This window comes from Desmodus rotundus, chromosome 12, assembly GCF_022682495.2.
Source record: "Desmodus rotundus isolate HL8 chromosome 12, HLdesRot8A.1, whole genome shotgun sequence".
NCBI classification, from domain to species: Eukaryota; Metazoa; Chordata; class Mammalia; order Chiroptera; family Phyllostomidae; genus Desmodus; species Desmodus rotundus.
Genome location: NC_071398.1, coordinates 68,229,674 through 68,248,713, shown reverse-complemented (window position 1 = coordinate 68,248,713; position 19,040 = coordinate 68,229,674). Strand labels below are relative to the sequence as shown.

General features: G+C 42.5%; 1 protein-coding gene and 1 long non-coding RNA gene across 14 annotated transcripts in view; one reads left to right on the top strand and one right to left on the bottom strand.

The window, feature by feature from the left end:
- The window catches only part of PDE4DIP (phosphodiesterase 4D interacting protein), a 166,733-nt gene extending 151,008 nt beyond the window's left edge, over positions 1-15,725 (bottom strand). For all 13 annotated transcript variants that reach the window (XM_053916260.2, XM_053916262.2, XM_053916268.2 and 10 more), the window contains exon 1: positions 15,534-15,725. In XM_053916260.2, the coding sequence (XP_053772235.1) occupies positions 15,534-15,553 (20 nt within the window). In that variant the 5' untranslated portion in view covers positions 15,554-15,725. The remainder of the gene's footprint in view (positions 1-15,533) is intronic.
- Positions 11,424-13,873, top strand: LOC128779804 (uncharacterized). The gene is made up of 3 exons (XR_008425881.2): positions 11,424-11,535; positions 13,152-13,254; positions 13,401-13,873. It is a non-coding gene; the product is annotated as an uncharacterized lncRNA (long non-coding RNA).
- Positions 15,726-19,040: the final 3,315 nt, after the last annotated feature.

Below are 19,040 nucleotides of genomic sequence, written 5' to 3'. Positions count from 1 at the left end.
TCCCAGCTGGTTGTTCCAAGAATAATTCCGAAGACAGAGATTTAGAGGGCTTCTCTTTTTAAAAGCCAGAAGACATTCACAGGGAGGCCAAGGAGAGCCTGGCATTTGTTCAGAAATTATTGATGTTCTTTCTTCTCTGCCTCGGGTCTGGATCTTGGCACAAATCTTCACTTTGTTATGTTCCAGATGGACATGAAAGTATCAGAAAGGACACATTGGTCTACACACACCACCTGCCAATTCCTGATTATTCGAAAGCAGATCGCCAGTTTGTAGTTCCTTCCAGGCCCCCTGCCTGTTTCCCTGTCCACTTCTCATTAAAAACTGTCCTTGAGAGTGTAACACTTAAGAGATGAATGCACTACTTGGATGTTGAAACTATCAGTCAGAACAATATCTTGAAAAATTTGTGGGGAATTAAACCTATCTTAGCTGCTTCTAGTCACGCGTTGGGTGGATTCCTTCATGCCCAGCCCACAGACAGAGGTAGCCATCAGGAGCAGGGTTATTCCCCAGGCAAAATTCAGCCCACCCAACATGTTTTATTTAGTTAACACAAAGTTGACCCATTTCTAATTTCTCTTGGAAAGTGAATGTGTCTAGGAACATTGGGGGCTTGCCTCCCACACGGGGATAACCTGCATGTTCTCCAGCTGGGCTCAGTCCCTCCCACGTCCTGTCTTTGTAGTCCCAGCTCATGAACTCATTTGTGATACCTGCCAGGCTCCTTATAGGTCGCAGAGGCTATTATCCTAGTAATAGATCAGGTGCACACAGAGTTTCATTTTTGCCCTGACTGGTGTGGCTCAGTGGGTTCGGTGTTGTCACAAACCAAAGGGTCGCCTGTTTGATTCCTGGTCAGGGCAGATGCCTGGATTGCAGGCCAGGTCCCCATTTGGGGACGAACGAGAAGCCACTGATTGATGTTTTTTTCCCTTTCTTTCTCCCTCCCTTCCTCAATCTCTAAAAATAAATAAATTAAATCTTTTAAAAAATAAAACATAAAAAAAAAAGAAGTTCATTTCTGCTTTAAGACACAGTCTCGAGTAACTTACTGGCTTTAGCAAACAATTCTTTAATTTGTGGTTATAAGCTATTAAAGGGCTTATAAGCCACTTTTACCTCTTCTGAGCTTCAGTTTCCTCAAATATTTGTAAAAAAAAAAAAAAAGTGCATGTATTTCTGCAGTTCCCTGCAGTAATTATGTAATTCTATTCTAATAGATGCTTAAGCATAAAAATCCATTTTAATACCTTCCAAAGATCCAGGGAACTTTCCAGATATGATCTCACTCAATGCTCCTTGCTTTGAAGATTCCACATTCTCGATCAGGAGCAGATTACAGCAAGGCCATACTTAATGGGCCCTGTGAGATGCCTCCCCTTCTCTACCCCACCCGCATCCACTCTGAACTAGCTGCCTGCCCAGATGAATCAATAACTGAAAGGATAGAGAGGTCACTTTCGATGGGTACCGAGTTAATGGGCTTACTGTAGTCTCAAGAGATTTTTTAAAAAATCACTCTAATTCTATTAACAGCTCAAGTTCCCTCTTATTGCCAGAGAGCAGGGCTCATTCAGCTGCTCCAAGAGGTTGGTAAGGAATCTGATGCTCCCGCAGGGAAGGGGCTCTTTGTGAAGAAACACAGGGTACATGCCTGGGGACTGCAATTTGTGACATCTGATAAACCCAAGTGCAAAGGGAACTGCAGTATAGTTGGGACAGACTCCAGGCGTGCCCCCGGCACACGTACACATACAAAAATCACACACACAGAGCAGAAATATGTGTTGGTAAGTTCTCCCGTATTACCCAAGTCTGGAAAAAACCTTGTATATCCTTTGTCCCAGTTTCTGAGATTCAAATGTTTCTAGATTTCTTTTTTTTAACATGAGTCCACAAATGGCCCGTGCTCAGCTAGTATGCGGTTCACCAGAGCGTGCATAGCTCTCCTGCATTGATGCGCACATACGATCGTTCCCCCAAGTTGCTTTTTTACCCTAAATGCTGCTTTTCCTGTATAAATGAACTATACTTTCCCTCAATGAGCCTCATCCTTTTCTCTCTACCTCATCAATTTGTTAATACTGACACCAATTAAATAAAAGTACACTCATTAACTTTCACCAAGACACTCTTCTGTTTAATTTGAACAATGAAAAATCTTCCAAGTACATCCCACCCACCAGCTGTTCATGCGTTCAATTTCTGCATGGAATATTACCCACGTTTTCATGACCTGCTGCTAAGTAGCTATGGAGACACTGGGCTCAAACGGCACATCAACATTCAGTATACCCCGTTACTAGCTTTTCCTACAGTTTTCCAGGACTAGGTTGAGAATATTCAGAAAACAATTGCTCCCCTCCAAGCCATCTGCTACGCTCTGATACTCTGATGCTGTCAAATCGTGCTCTGATAATTTCGTCCAACAACTTTCTAAGTGTGGTAGAAATGTCACTTGTCAGGAATATCCAAGGCAATCAATTTTGCTTTGCTCAAAAATGGCCACTGATAGAGCCCTTTCCAAAAGTTGGGCAGCTTGCTGGTCCCACCCGTCTAGTGTCTCCTGACACTGCGGGGAGGGGTAGAAACTTCAGTCTTTCTACCTTAGCAAAGGGTGACACCGCAACAGGGCCTGCAAGGACACAGTTTCTCCAAGGCAGCCCTGGATGGTCCTTTGCAAACTGCCTGTTTGGTGTTAATGCCTTGCTTTGGCCTGTGTAATTTGCGGACTGAGAAGAGCCATGGATCGCGACAAAGGACTGACTATATTATTCATGAGCAATGGCTACATGGTGATTGTGCAACTTCACCATCGCAGAGCAGATCGATCACCAAGTCTTTGAACGGGTATTCGTATCTGCGTACCAGACTCCCCCAAACTACTTCTAAGGAGCTGTTGTCTATGTAGGCCCCATTACTTTTTCCTTCTTAGTCTCACCTGTTAAGACCATTCATCTAGAGCTATTTCTTGCCATTTGAGTGTCCAGACTCCCAAAGGGCTGGTTATCTGCTCAGGCCCTTCCCCTGGGCACTCGCACACACTGAGGTGATTGAGTCACCACACAGCCTGGTTCCCCGACGTGCTCACCCACCCCCACCCTGCCTCACAGCTCTCAGTGGGGACAAAGGCCATCTCCCAGATGCATCTTTCCAATTTCTTTTTGTATCTTTCCAACTTCTTTTTATATGGTTTTCTTATTATAAACAAAAATTCAGAAGGTGGGAAAACAATCTGCTACAACAGTACGTAGAGCAAAAACCTGGGCCTCTCAAGTGCTGCGTGTAGGGTTTTCCGTCCCATTTCCTGAACGCTTACTGTGGAGCTGCTTGTATGGCAAGCAGCAGTGACATAAAACTAAACAAGAAACACACCCTCTCATCAAGGTGCTCAGAGTCTACTGGGGGAGGAAGACAGGATTCAAAGGAATAACGATTAGAGTAATAGATTTAAAACAGACTTCAGAACATAAATGCGATGACAGTGAATTTTGTCCCGAATGGTGGGGGGAGCAGTTTCAGAAATCTACGGACAACAGAGAACACTGAATCTAGGCCTTGAAGGGTGTTATGGACACATGGGAAAACATGACAAATGTCCCAAAATAGGGGAATGAAGGGCGTGCTCTGGGCTTTCACTTTGCTCCTCCCACCTGAGTAAGCACCGGCTACTCCTCAGGACCCCCGTTCCAGCCTCCTTTATACCGTCCCCTCTCCTCAAGCCTTCTTCTCCCAAACCCAAACCCTTAGGTAGGGGTATCAAGGGGAGTCACAGGGGAAACCATTCCTTCATCTTTACTTCCCACCTCCAACACTGTAGCTTTACCTAACTACTTAGAACCCCCAAAGATGACTTAAAATAATGTCAGTAAGAAAGAATCAGGGCTAATTTGCTCTATTGTAAAATGCCTACAGATACAGACTAGCAGAGAACCCAGAGAAGTGAAGAAGAAGCAGGGCGTTTAGGATGGTATAATTCTTATAAAACGAGGAACCACATTTTGATTTAATTTACATTGCCTTTCTAATAAACGCCCTTGATAAAAGGTGAAATATGTAAGGGATTAGGCCCAGCGTGGCCTTCTCAAACAGTGGGGGCTATGTGGTAAGACGGAAAGGTTGCTGAAGCTTGCTGTTTGTTGGGGTCCCTCCCCAGTATTGGGCCCTGAGCCAAACACACAGCTTTTCTTAATTCCCATATTCTTAAGGCTCACTCGACATGAGTTGCTAGATTCTGGTTCAAATGAGAGAAATCTTTCTAATGTTCAAAGAGCTAGCTTTCACATTTTTAATTCATAGGCACACTCAACCCTTGCAGATACAAAAGGGCCTGCAGGAGAAGGAGAGCTGTGGCCCACTTCCTTCAGCATGTGGAGCTCTGGCTCTGAGAGTTTTTCAACGGTAGGGTTTCACACACAGAGCCACCTCGGAAACACAGACACTCACAGGCGACACTCTCTGGACTGCCTGCGCAGGACTTTACAGCTCACCATGTTTTGTCACGCTGGAATTTTCCTCACCACTGATCTTGAATTGAATGGCCAGCATCATTATTTAGACAACCACCACCACCCACCACCAGCGCCTCCGCCATCACTTACTGAGTGCCCACCCTGTTCCAGGCATCATCTCCTTCAGTCCTCACAAAATCCTGTAAAACACGCACTGTCACCTCAGTTTTACAGATGAGGAAACAAGAGGCCCAGAAGGATAAAGCAATTTGCCCAAGATCATACAGCGATTTGGCAGGTTGGTTCAGCCATGTGAAAACTGTATCTTTACTCTGCCCTGTCCACTCTACTTGCACCCACACATTTACTGGGTAAATGAGCCTCCTTTGTACCTGCCTTGACTCCAGGGAAATGACCCCTGAGAAAGTGAGGTGAGAGGAAGGGTGGGCAGTGGTGCTGTGGGAGGGAGATGGGATTTAGATTCAAATCCCGACACAAATTTGCTTCTTGAGACACTGACTCATTCCTGACGGCCACGGCTCACACTTGAGTGTGTGAGTACTGGTATAAACAGACGCCATGTGATGAATGATTAAAATCCTAAAAGGGAAGTGGTAAGTATGACTTTTTATACAGGTCCTATCCTGAAAAGTGAGCCATCATTATTTTATACTTCCCCATCTCTACCCAAATTCCTCCAAATATTCATGCCTTCCTCGAACCCCTTCCATGCTACTACTTGTCATTGTCCCTAACAGACAAAGGGAATAAAATGACAGGCGGGAGAGGTGATGGAAACAGACACAATCAAAATGGGAAAGACCATTAGTGAATAAGCTTGGAGATTTCTCCTCAGGTCCTTTTTACTCTTGCCAGGAGAGACACCGAGTGCATATGCCCTATGTTCCAAATATTGCCAGATAACCCCCATTTGGCACCATGCTTGCAAAAACATATATTCAAATGCAAATAGGGTGGAAGTCACAGATGCAGAGCACAAGACTATTATATAATAAATGCAGCAAGATTATAATTTTTTCTTACCTCAAGACCCATCATTATAAAATTGCAAGCTAGCATGCTTAATTGGCAGAGCCCCTCTGACGAGAGGAAGCATCACTTGTGCGCCTCCCTCTGCACACTAAGTGCGGGCTGACTTGGCACTGCCCCAGTAACACCCGGTTTTCACCAGTGCAGGCTGTAATTTACACCCTTCACTCAACAGAATCTATTCACTGAGATTGACCTTGGTCTATTGAGCTCTGGGAGGCACTTTCTGTGGACTGCTAAGTCCTCAATAGCTATAGGGAGCTTCCAGCAGTAACTTTGTGTTTTATTACCTATTTTGCTCCCGCACAAAGTCTTCATCCTAAAAGAAACTAATGTTGTTTTTCTTGCTGCTATCCATCCAGGTTAAGAAAAATCACTTACTACTGTACTTTTGAACTATGAGGTTATCAGACATCCAAATATCTACTAACAAATTCTCCTCCCTGTCCCCTAAATCAGCCAAGGCACTAATATCATTCTTTAAAAGAGACATGAAAATAATATGCTTTGGATTCAGTCCCATCACCCAGGGATGATACATGGGCTCTCCACCCACTTGTAAAACTTAGCTTGTGTTTTTTGCTTCTGGTCCTGGCGATGCATTCTGTACTCCTCAGTTTTTGTTCACAACCACTGCTCCCAGCCCTGGGGTATGGCCGAGGCTATTGGCTCCATCTAGCTCAGAGCTCAAGACCAAACTTCAAGAGACAGGGGACCACTGTGGAAAGCAGTATGGAGATATCTCCAAAAATTAAAAATGGATCTACCTTTTGACCTGGCGACCCCACTTCTGGGAATATATCCAAAGGAACGCAAAACACTAATTTGAAAGGACATAAGCACCCCTATGTTCCCCCCAGCATTATTTACAATCACCAAGATATGGAAGCAGCCCAAGTGTCCATCAGTAGGAGACTGGATAAAATAACTGTGGGACATTTACACAATGGTATACTACTTGGTCACAAAAAAAAAGAAGAAAATTTTACCCTTTGCAACAGCATGGATGGACCTGGAGAACATATGCTAAGTGAAATAAGCCCGTCAGAGAAAGACAAATACCATATTATTTCACTCACATGTGGAGTCTAATGAACAGACTGAACTAACAAGCAAAACAGAGACAGACTCATAGATGGAGAGCAGGATGATGGCTAAGGGGTGGGGGAGGAGGTTAGGGATGGAGGGGTTAAGCAAAAAGGACTCATGGACATGGACAACAGTGGGGTGATTGTGGGGCTGGGTAGGGGTGTAAAGGGACTAAATGGTTATGGGAAAAAAGTACAATAAAAAAAAGAGATAGGTGACTTTTTTCCCCGCTTTCATCTTTTTATTCACATTATCTTTTACTGTTTTACTGTTTCCTTTCTTAGTAACATCTGTCTAATGATTTGAAAAGAACTACATGCTTTTTTTTAGAAATTTTGGAAAGGAGAAGAGTGTATAGAGAAAAATAAAAATAATTTTTAAATGTTACCACCTAAAGGCATATTGGTAAAGATTTTTATGTATTTACTTTTAGTTGTTCTTCAGTTCACATGCCTGTCTGAATTCTACAAAATAGAAATAACACTGAACAAACTGTTTTGTGTCTGGATTTTATATTATGGAAATCAAAGGTTTTGAGAAATGCGTTTTTCAGGGAAGAGGGAGAATCAAGGAGGAGGCAGGTGAGTGAAGGAGGAGAGAGTGTTAACATTACAGACCTGCCAGAGTGTGGAAAGAATGCACTTAGAATCTTCCTCCTCAACATGGTTTATAATATACTAAAACAGAGCTCAGAGCATGCTACAGGATAATAAAATTGACTGAGGGTGGGAATTGTTGAAGCAGCAAGAGATTCTAAAGCAACACTGGGAACAGTTCAAATAGCTGACTCAGAGGCCAATGCTCGGTAGGGAGACAAATGAAGAGCCGAGGGCCTGGAAGGTACAGAAAAGTGGAGGGCATGGAGTAAGCTGTAAGGTAAAGTGAATTTTCAGAAAGAATGAAGAGATGGGGGATTTGACCTTGTGGTCAGGGAACGTAATTTTAGAGTTAAGAGTCAGGAGGACGGGGAGTTTGGAATGAAGATGAGCTACAAAGAGTGGCTGTGCTTATGGCGTGCTCAGGTGAATAAGAATTGAGGAACTGTGAGGTCAAGATGCAACAGAAATAAATATTCGTGTCTGGTGACCCCTGTAGAATGGCAGCACCTTGAAGCCAGGATTTTTGTATCGTCCCGTTATCTACCTACCGTTTAAGAAGTCTAGATCATAAAAGGAACATGATGCACTTTTCTTAAACACATAATGATCATTTGAATGTATAACGGCATCAAGCTCTGATAACCACTGCATCCATCCCATAAGGAGACACCCACTGAGCAGGTATGTTCAGATGAGCCTTGCAGGGAATGTTCTCTGCAAAGCTCTTCATTGAAGATCCAGTGAGTGCTAGAAGCAACGTAAGGTACTGAATATTTAGAGACAAAAAACAGTCCTCTCTTCCAATAATCTTAGAGTATGAAAAATACCCAGTAGAACAAGTAGCTGCCTGCCATAATGAAGAAGGCAGAGTGTGCCCTGGCTACAGAAAACACCCAGAACTAGGTTCCAAAAATAATCTGAAAAGGAGATAATGCTGGAACTAACCCCTGAAGGACAAAGTTATCCTAGCAAAGGCAAGGCTAGGCGTGTAGGTGGGAACAACTGGTACATTGAGGCCCACTCATAATAATTTTAGCTCAGGGTGAGAAAATAATGACGCTCTACAGCCAGCTCCCTCGGTCTGCCAGCAATAATGCTGCTCCCACGGTGCCAATACTCTGGAAATCTCTAAGTGAATCAACGCACAGAAGAGTCCTTCCAAAACCAACTCAGTTCCAAACTTCCCCTGTTGTCACTTGGTGAACATAAATGTAACCTGACATAAAAACATATATTGACTTAGTTTTAAAGCAACTAAGGGTGTTGGCCATAATCCTATAACCAAATACAGCCACTATTTTTTTTCTCCCTTTGGAAAAGACATCCCAATATGTCTACATAAGTTTAATGTAAATTATATCCACTTTTACTTTCTTATATTAAAATTTTCTCTTTATTTCAGGAAGCACTTCAGGATGGTGACAGAGATAACAGCAACAGTGAGGCATTTTACCCCAGAGACAAGTAAGAGCTGGGGACATTACCGCAATTCCCCTGGGATGTCCTATGGCCTCGTACGCTGCTTAATGCCAGCGTGTGCGCCTCCACTTCCCTTTCTGAAAATAGGGACTCAGGTCTTGAAAAAGATATTTAAATGGAGTGTAATACCCTCTATATTAGTGTAAGTTACATGATTCTAAACCCTAAGCAAATTGCAATGTATTTTCAAGAACTAGAAGTGTGACATAGTTATTCTACTTTGAACATTTGTCATTCCAAAGTAAACCTATGAAAGAACATGCTTTATGCACCTAAATGTTTATCAAAAATATATGAGTTAAATATTTGACAGCGAAAGACAAATACCATATTATCTCACTTATAAGTGGAACCTAATCGACAAAACAAACAAACAAGCAAAATATAACCAGACACATTGAAATTAAGAACAAACTGACAGTAACCAGAGGGGAGGTTGGAGGGGATAATGGGGGGAAGGGTTTTCAGGAACATCTATAAGAGACACATGGACAAAACCAAAGTGGGGTAGGATCCAGGGTTGGAGGTGGGTATGGCTGGGGTGGGGGGAGAGTAGTAGGGGGAAAGGAGACAACTGTACTTGAACAACAATAAAAATAAAATGTGAAACCTAAAAGCCTTAGTATAGGGGAATGATTAAGTATTATTTCTCCACATGACATGCTATTATTTTTCCACATGACACGTTACTCTACATTCAGAATAATACTCCACATTATGAAAAGGAAAATAAACATGTTCTTCAATTGTGTGAAATTTTAGAATTCATTCAATTTTCTTACGTCAGTCAATGTTTTCTACATATCAGCAGTTATTGCTTCTTTACACCCCTGCCACCTCGGACATGATAAGACACCACTTCCCTAGCTGACCTTGAAGAAGTCAAGTGAGAAAGAAGTTTCTGCAGAAGGGAACAAGTAGAAAAGGGCTGGAAATAATGAGACAGATTAACAGAGAGTGTATTAGAAACTACAAAAGTGCTATGAAAACACAATTTGTTGCTACTATTATTATTGTTGTTATTTTTATTATTATTATACATTTCCTATGACTAATGAAATGCTTCAGCCATGAGGAAAAAAATAAAGTTCAGAGCGTGCTTGTCTTGCTTACCACAGAAGTCAGAATATGTTCTGAGACTGGGGAAAACAAGTCTTCAGTGCATTCGAACGCTCTAAAATAGAACTGGACAGGGCCACCCCGGGTCATCATGGCATCCCTTTTATTCTGGACTTTCTGGTAAGTTTAAATATTATTTGAATTTTTGCCAGAGACAACTTGTGGAATGTTCTGAGCCCAATGTGGACTTTTATTTATAAAACAAGGTCTACTTCAATAGGAGTAGGGAGTGTCCCAGGGCATCCACCAAGGGAATGGGGCTCCACACAGGCTTGAATAAATTGTCCCTGAGTCACTGGGAATGGAGAGGGCGCCGTGATGGAGGGGAGTCAGCCAACTTATCCTTTCACAGACAAACACAACCTCTTCCCAGTCTTCTGACAGTTTAAATCCAGCCTTAACACATAAACAGAAAGAAGGAGGGGCCGGAAGGCCTCATCTGGTCTACTATTCGGGAATCAAGGGGGGGTGAAAGCACAGACTGAGATAAATTCCTCAGGCCAAAATCTGAGTATAGGCCTACTCAAATCAGATCAAAGTTGATCAGAGTTGCAAAGACAGAGATATTCCTTCGCCAAATGCAGATAATAAATTTCTATAAGTGCTGAATTAAAGAGGAAATTATATACCCAAAGATCTCTCAATAGTAGAATTTTGAAAAGGGGCATTCCCTAATATGCAAAGCAGCAGCACCGTGGTAAGCAAAGATGTGAAAATCAACCAGATCTTCAAGCTCCAATGCTCACTTAACCTCCGTGGCCTTGGCTGCCACACCCACAAAATGGGGGAAACTCCATCTCTGGCTTCACGACACATGAGTAAACAGGACTCTGCCAACTCACCCTGAATTCAAAGAGAAGGAAACATCCTTGCTTCCTCTAGCTTAAGAGTTAACATTGAGCAAAAAAATGCATTATCAATGAAAGTCATGGAAGTGCAATATAGCTGCACCTTGTTTTATTTGAAGGCTACACTTTAGCTATGTGGGAGGGGAGAAATAAAATCAGAATTCTTGAATTGTGAGACCAAATCTCTATTTTTCTTGGGTGTTTCTTCCCTTCTCCAAATTTTCACATAGCAGGCAAATACAATTAATGCTTCCATTTTTATTAAATCAAATTACAGGTTAATGTAAAACAAAACAGACTAATTAATTTGTTTTCCTTTCCTAAAGTTCAGCCTTATAAGTAGCCCTTAAATATTTCAAGTTCTTTTTTTTTTTTTTAGTTATTTGTTCAGGGAAATTGTATAAGGTTCACATATGATTCTCCTGACTTTTATTCAGCTTTCCCATATTCTAGAAACAAGAACATTTCCACCTAACTAAAAAGGGAAGAGAATTTGTAATGACTTTTCCAGCATTTAACAGTGTGGGTAGGCTGAGCAGTGGCCCTCCAAAGCAGCCCACATTCCTACTATCCAGAACCTGTGAATATGCTACTCTATATGCTCGAGGAACTTGCAGATGGGATTAAGGATTTTGAGATGGAAAGATTAACCTGGATCATTCCCTTGGGCCCAGCGTAACCACAAGGGTCCTTGTAAGAGATAAACAGGAGAGGACGGAATAAGAGTTGATGAGATGAACAGAGGCCGGAGTGATGCCGTTTGGGGAAAGAGGCCACGACTGGAATATGGCAAGCCTCCAGAAGCTGGAAAAGGCAAGGAATGAACATAGTCCTGCTGACACCTTAATTTTAGCCTAGCAGACCTGTCTTCAGACTTCTGACCTCCAGAACTGCAAGGTAATAAATTTGTGTTGTTTCAAGTCACTAAGTTTGTGGTAATTTGTGACAGGGACTCTGAAAGGTTCTAAGGAGGTGCTAGTCCACATAGATGAACAGTAACAATTAAGGGCAGTAGAAGCTATTTGTCTGACCGGTACTAGACTTACAAGATGAGCAAAGCAGTCCTCATCACCAGTTTCCTCATTATTTCCATTAGCTTATTCCTTTGACAACTCCTACCCCATCCATAGATGGCAGTGTGATTAGTGACCAAACCAGCCCTTTGTAAGGCTTATGTAGTCCTATGAATTTTTTATTCCAGAACCAACCATGCTCTCTCCGAATGATTTAACCAAAGCATCTGGCAACAGTCAGGCATGACTCCTGGGAAAAAGACACTCCCACTGATTTGTAGCAGGGAAGATGTGCAGAGCTGGGGTAGGGGCTGTTGAACTTGGAGAACTCAAATACTCAGCACCCTGTCCTTTTTTGGAAGTCTAGTCAAGATAAAGAGTGTGTAGGCTCCTGTGAAGAACCACTCAGAGAGGTGTGGGGGGTGTCTTTCCAGAGCTGCCAGGAATAAAACTTGGGAATAGACTCACAGTCTTCAACTTACTCACAAACTTAGGAGTAGTTAGGTTAAGTAGCCAGATTCACAACCAATTCAGAAACTGAGCCACCTACAAGACTCAATTCAAACAAAGCAATTAAGAGCATAGTCTTTGGAATTATGTATTTTGCCATGTGTGATGTGCATCTTTTTGCCCAAGTTTTTGAGGGAAAAATAAGGGTATAATGATTATACACCATGGGTATAATAATCCCGTGTATAATGTGCACAAAAATGTGGGTGTGCATTATACATAGCAAAATACAGTAGATGGCTCCAGGCTCTATTTTTCCTCACCTGTGTGGATTGCCTGGGGATATTATTTAATATCTCTAAAGTTCAATTTTCTTATCCTAAAGACGAGTATAATAACATTTACCTTATACCGCATAGGGCTCTGAGGATCAGGTAGTATAAAGTACTGTATGAAAGGGAATTAACACACAAGCTAATGAATGCAAGCTTAATAAATGGTAGCTCTCTGGTTAATTTTTATTCTTTGAATTCTCCAAACTATGCTGCCTCGCTGTGCTCCCAGAGCAGCCAGTGCCCACGTCTGCCTTCGCCTCTGTCAGAATTACAGACAATGAGCAAGTGAAACAAACCCTCAAAGGCAGAAACCAGCCTCACTCACTGTTCTGCCCTCAGCATTTAGCAGTGTCTGATCTGCGCTGGGCTCTCACGTTTTAAATAATGAACTGATCTTGGCTGCGAGTTAGGGAGTATCTGAGACATCAGTTACCATACATGATCATCAGATTTTTCCATGTGTGACCCATTAGGTGGTGGAATAAATTTAGTGAGTCACACCAGCATTTTTTTAAAAGAAAAATAATAGGGTAGAAAAGATCAGAGTACAAAACACATAGTAAGGTTAAGTATTGTTACATGAAACTTTTCAAAAAATCTTCACCCCAGGACATGCTTTCATTGAGTGATTGATTGATTGAAAGAGAAAGAGAGAAACATCTGTGTGAGAGGGAAACATTGACTGGTTGTCTCCCATATTGGACCCATAACCTAGGCATGTGCCCTGACCAGGAACTGAACCGGCAACACTTTGCTTCACAGAAGGACATTCCAACCAACTGAGCCAAGAGTCCACATCTACATGAAACTTTGTTTCAGTTAAGTATGGGAGTGCATTTGGATGCAATGTAAATATATTTCTTATCATGGGTAGGGGTTAAAACAAAAGGGTAAAAAAACAGTGTGAGCATTCTGACTGTTTCACTTCACCAATATTTGATATTTTCTGTCTTTTTTGTTTCAGCCTTTCTGATAGTGGTATAGCAATGTGGTTCTAATTTGCATTTGCCTGATGACTAGTGATGTGGAGCACCTCTCTGTGTCTCTGCCTTCTTGAGATCGTCTTTATAAGCACTTAAGAAAACTACTTGGCAGTATCTACTAAAGCTGAACATGCATTTCCTATTACCCAGAAATTCTGCCATGTATTTACCCAACAGAAATGTGTCTGTACGTTCACCAAAAAAACATGTACAGAACTGTTCATAGCAACACCGTTCATAACAGCCCCAAACTAGAAATTGCCCAAATGCTCACAACAATCGAATGGATAAATAAATGTGACATATTTACACATGATAGAATCCTACACAGAAGCAAAAATGAATGAACTACTACAACTCCATATGACGATGTCAAAGAATCCGCAGCATAAGACTGGGTGAAAGAAGCCGGACACAAAAGAGTACAGAGTGGATAATTTCAGTTGCATAAAGTTCAAACCCAGGCAAAACTAATCTGTGGTGTTAGAAATTGGGACCATGGTTATCCTAAGGTCACAAGGGCTTCAGGGGGCCGGTAATGTTCTCGTTCTTCGGAGTGCCTGTCACATAGGCATATGCAGTTTGTGTAATTAGCTGGACTATAAACATGTGATTTGTGATTTTTCTAAATTATCTCTGAATTTGTATGAAATTGTTATATCTAAATATAAAGTTCAACAAAGTTAATGTTTTTTTTCTGTGTGAAAGACACACAGAGAGCAAGAATCCTTGATACACTCTCCCATAACCACCAAGAGGCCATCATGCCTTTGCCTCAATAACTCCAGGGTCAACAGTCTATTTACTGCCCGGGTAGGTCACTTGTTAGAAAGCTTTTCCTTTATATTCGGCCATAACTTGCCTCCCACAACTTGCTCCAATCGGTCGTTCTGTCCTCCTAACAGATTTCAAATAAATCTACTCCCTCTACCACCAGCTGCTCTTCAAATATTTGAAGGGATCTACTATATAACCCCCTGCCCAAGTCTTCACTTCTCCAGACTAAAGAACCCCAGGTCCTCCAATCATCCCTCAAGGTACAGTTTTCAGTCCCTCTTTTCCCTTGATTGCATTCCTTCTGTCCAGGGATGCCCAGAACAGAGCACAGTCCCCAGGAGGGACCTGAGAAGAGCAGAAAAGAGCAAAACGTAGACTCCTCACTTGTAAATCTAGATAGTGTGCTTCTCATCAGCACACCCTAAGCTTCAATTTGCCCTTTCTTTAAAATTCACATTACACAGCTTACTCCTGTCGAACAATTAGCTAAACATCTCCAGGTCTTTTTAACAATTGTGGTTAAGTCCACATTTACTTTCTGTGCTTGTCCAGCCTCCGAGCTCTCTTAGGACGCAGAACACTCTTTGGCCCCATCCCAATTCTCCGAAGCGAAGTCTTGGAGATGGAGGAATATCTTTTATGGAAACACCTCTGTATACAATATCTCCACCTGCCCTCCCACTGAAAAACTAAAATGCTGTCTTCATCTCAGCACCACCTCTTATCCCCGTGTGAGCTCCATTCCAAAGAATATTTGGGGGATGGAGAAAACACAGTTTCACCAAGCATCTCCAAAATATGACCTAAAAGAAGGCAGTCGCCTTGGTCCCTTTCTCCTTTCCTCTGCCAAAGTCAGTTCCAGCTGAGACTCTGGAGATGAGCATCGCTGGGCTCTGCTCCCTCAGCCCCTTTGCCTTTGTGTGGCTGAATCCTGGAGGGAGAGGTTGGGAAGGAAACGTGGCAGGGTGAGAAAAAAAATGTGACATTTTTCAAAGTAGCTGAAATCAAAGGTATCTCTCTAACGAAAGACCTGCGGGAATTCCTCTCATCTGTGGAACGAGGAAAAGACAGAGAGACATTTCTACAAAAACTCTCAGGCAGCCTCATGGGTATTTTAACATCAAGACGGGGCGGAGGGCAGAGTCGTGAAGCATCAGAGAACCGACCATGTGCAGGAGGACCAAGAGAAGTGGACTGGGAATTCGGGAGGGCGAGGCGATGAAAAAGAGAAGCTGTCCAAGGCCCCTAGTGGCGACCTCTCCCTAAAGGCTCGGGGATGGGGGTGGGGGAAGGAACGCCAAATCCGAGATGCGGCGGGGACGCAGCGGCTCACCTACCTTGTCCACGTCTGCTCCATTTTCCAGGCGCTGTCCTCACTCCCGGGAGCTCCTCAGCCGGGAGTAGAAGCAGCCTGGGAAAATGACAAGCCTTGCCCACGAATCTCCAGCGCAAAGAGCAGCAGCCTTTTCCTCCCCAGCTCCCTCCTGCTATGTCCGCGAAGAGTGAGCTCTGCTCCCTGCCTTTTTTTTTTTTTTTGGTTAAACCCTATTTGACGTGGCCAGACCTCCAGCTAACGGTGCGACTGGCACAAGGGAGGGACTGTTCTCAGTAGGAAGCTGGACGCGGAGCAGAGCGGAGTGGCGCCCGGAGCTGTTTTGGGAGCTGGGGCCAGAGGCAGCGCAGGCTGAGACACGACTGGCTGGCACGAGTGGCTCGGGACCAGCTGAGCTGTCAACCGCGAGAGGAGGCGGGGCTCCGACTGCCCGAGCGCAGGGGCTGAGCCCGTCCAGGTTACAGCCGCCTGAACACACCCTCCAGCCTTCCCGGCCTTGACGATGGTGGCGGAAGGGCAGAGGACTAAGGGGACACGGCACCAAGCCCCCTGTCCCTCGCCCACATTGAGGAGGGGTTTTGGAAAAACCAACCCTTGGGAGAATTTAGAGAGAAGGTCCTCTTGTGCGTCTGCATCACCCCACCCACGGGTACGCGGGAGCCAGAGCTGGAGGGTAGGAAGGTTTTAGGCGCAATGCTGGCTGAATGCATATGCACGACTAGATAGTCAGAGGACGTGCTGTTACTTTCCTCGATATCTCACACGTGGGTCCCACCATTAATTTGGGGACAGGAACCTTCCTCAGGAGGGAAGCACCCTAAGGGAACCTTGCCGTCTTATCAGCTGTCTCCATCTCACACATCCCGGTTCTAGGCGCTCTAGCTCCCCACGCACAGAGGCAACTGGGCTCTACCCTGGGCCATCTATTTATGAAACAAGGTTTAAACAAGTCAGACATGCTATAATTAAAGTGCTTACAGCCCTGAAGCTCCTTTTTAGCTCTAAAATAAAACCTTTTTATTAAGTGACATAATCACTGTTATTATTAGCATTACCACTGACCTTTTCTTAATTTGCAGAAAGCTTCTTAGTGCCCACATGTGGCAATGCCGATTTAGTTATTATTACTTGTTTCACAGATGATAAATTTGATACCCCAAAAGGCTCCAAGTCTCTGCTAAGGCTTGTTTTCTACACAGTGTGTCCCTAAAGACATGTTCTCTGAAGATCAGACCAGCAAGGCTTCTCTAGATGAATTGGTTCTCTCAGGTACCCTGGAGCTAAACTCACAAGGACCCTAGCATGCCTAGAATGGGTGAGATTGTAGGGAACTTGTATTCTTGGGGAAGTTTATCATCCTGCTTCCCATCTCTTGGAGTAGTTCTCCTGATTATCAGTACATCACAGGGCCAGAGAGGGCAGGATAATATTAGGACATTGGAGGGTTCAGAGTAACAGTCTAAAAAGCCCCTAGCATGGAATCCCCCTTAACTTCTACCTAAGGCCACAGTGCTCTTGAGCTTAGACTATTTCCAGGAAACATTTAAAAACATGTAATGCACCAGGCTCACAGGCCACCTGTCTTGAAAAGAACCTACTGCTGCCTCTGGAGGAAAAAAAGAGGAGGGCAGGGAAAGTCAGATTTCCATCCTCCATCTCCAAGTTGGCGCTATATTTAGTCCTGTCTCAAATCAAATTATGGGCTAGTGAGTTCAGAGAGGAACTGTCTATAGCCAGAGACATGCACTGCAGTCAAGAAATGGTACGTTAACTAGATAAAGTGGGGGAGTCTCAGAAATGGGGCCAGAAAATATCCTCATTTATTTTTAAAATCACTTTTATACAAAGTCCGTAATATATTCACTGTAAAATATTTGAAAAAATACAGGAAAGTATTTAGAAAGTAAATTACCTATAATCCCTGAAGATAATCAATGTTAAAATTTATTTAATTTCTTTCCAGTCTTTTAAAAATATCTTCTAATCCAAATAATGACTCTCTTACACATATTAGTATATTCTTGAGAAACATCTTTGTTGTTTTAAGAATTAAACTTACTGTCAAAAAAGAAACTTTTGTTATATTTTGAAAGAAAACCATATACCCAATCTTCCGGCACAGCTGTTTAAATCGTTCCATATTCCCCTCTAGTCATTATCTGTATGTTACATATGTATTCATAGAGTTACAATTACAACTTAGACATAAATTTATATCCTCCTTTTTTCACTTATTAAATGTTTGTCCATGCTGTTAGCCAGTGTCCATATTCATTATTCTAATGGTTGTATATTACATAATATCAATATGATCATAGTTTACTTAATATCATCTTATTACTATATAGCTACACTGTTTCTAATATTAGGCCTATAAACAATACCTTAATGAAGTTTTCCTGCCATCATTATTTTATTCTTTGGAAGGCATAGGAATTTTATGGTAAAAGAACTAATTTTATCATCTTACATAACCCCAACAGCACTAGGATTTATCATTTTAATTTTTTTCATTATTTAGTAAGACATAATTTGATAGTTATGTTATTTTAGACATACATCTATATTCAACATCATGTCATTTTACTTTCTATTTCTCAGAATACTAACTAGCAAGTTCTTGTTTCATATGCTTATTTGCAAACCATTGTCTGTAGTAGTTGGTCATCACGAAATCTTGCTGTGTTGAGTCACTGTATAATTTATAATACATATTACATTGTATTAGTCACCTTTTTGCTGCAACAATGCTGCTTAACAACAAACTCCAAAATCTCCAGTGTTGTACAACAAATATCCATTTCCAATCAAGGGTCTGTGGTTTGGGTATGAATTGGTTGGTCATGGGTTCAAATCTACTCCGTGTATCTCTCATCCCAGGACTCACACTGAAGAACAGCAACCACCTGGGAAATATTCTTCTCATGGTAGAGTACAGGAGTGAAAGAGTGTTGGCAGAGTCTTGTGACGTCTCTTAAAGTCCTTGCTCAGAACTGTCCTTTCTGCCAAATAAGTCACATGGCCAAGTCCAAAGTCATTGGTGCAGAAAAGTGCACTCTAGCCACAGAGTGCAGGAGAGGTGAGTATTTGTGGAACAATAGTACAATCTACCAGTTAACCCTATGTCTTACTTCCTGGCTTTTTGTTAAGCTGTTCTCCTTGTGGATACATGGTAACGTTCCCTTCTCCACACATTTCAAGTTAGGTGTGGCTTTAGGCCAATGACATATAACTTCCTTTGGCCATTGAAATGTGAGAGGAAGTCTCATGTGGCCACTTCTAGGTAGAATGTAGAAGTTTTTAAGAGCCAGTATACAATAGACAATTATCAATTTCCACTGTTGTATTAATCCTTGAAGATTGATACATGTCAAGATGAAGTTTTCATCTATCTGGGTCTCTGAGTGACCCTAATAATCAGTATTCCTGCTGACCCAATTGAATGAGTAAGAAATACATTTTTTGTTGTATTAAGTTACTGAACTCTGGGCATTTATTACTGCAGCATAAC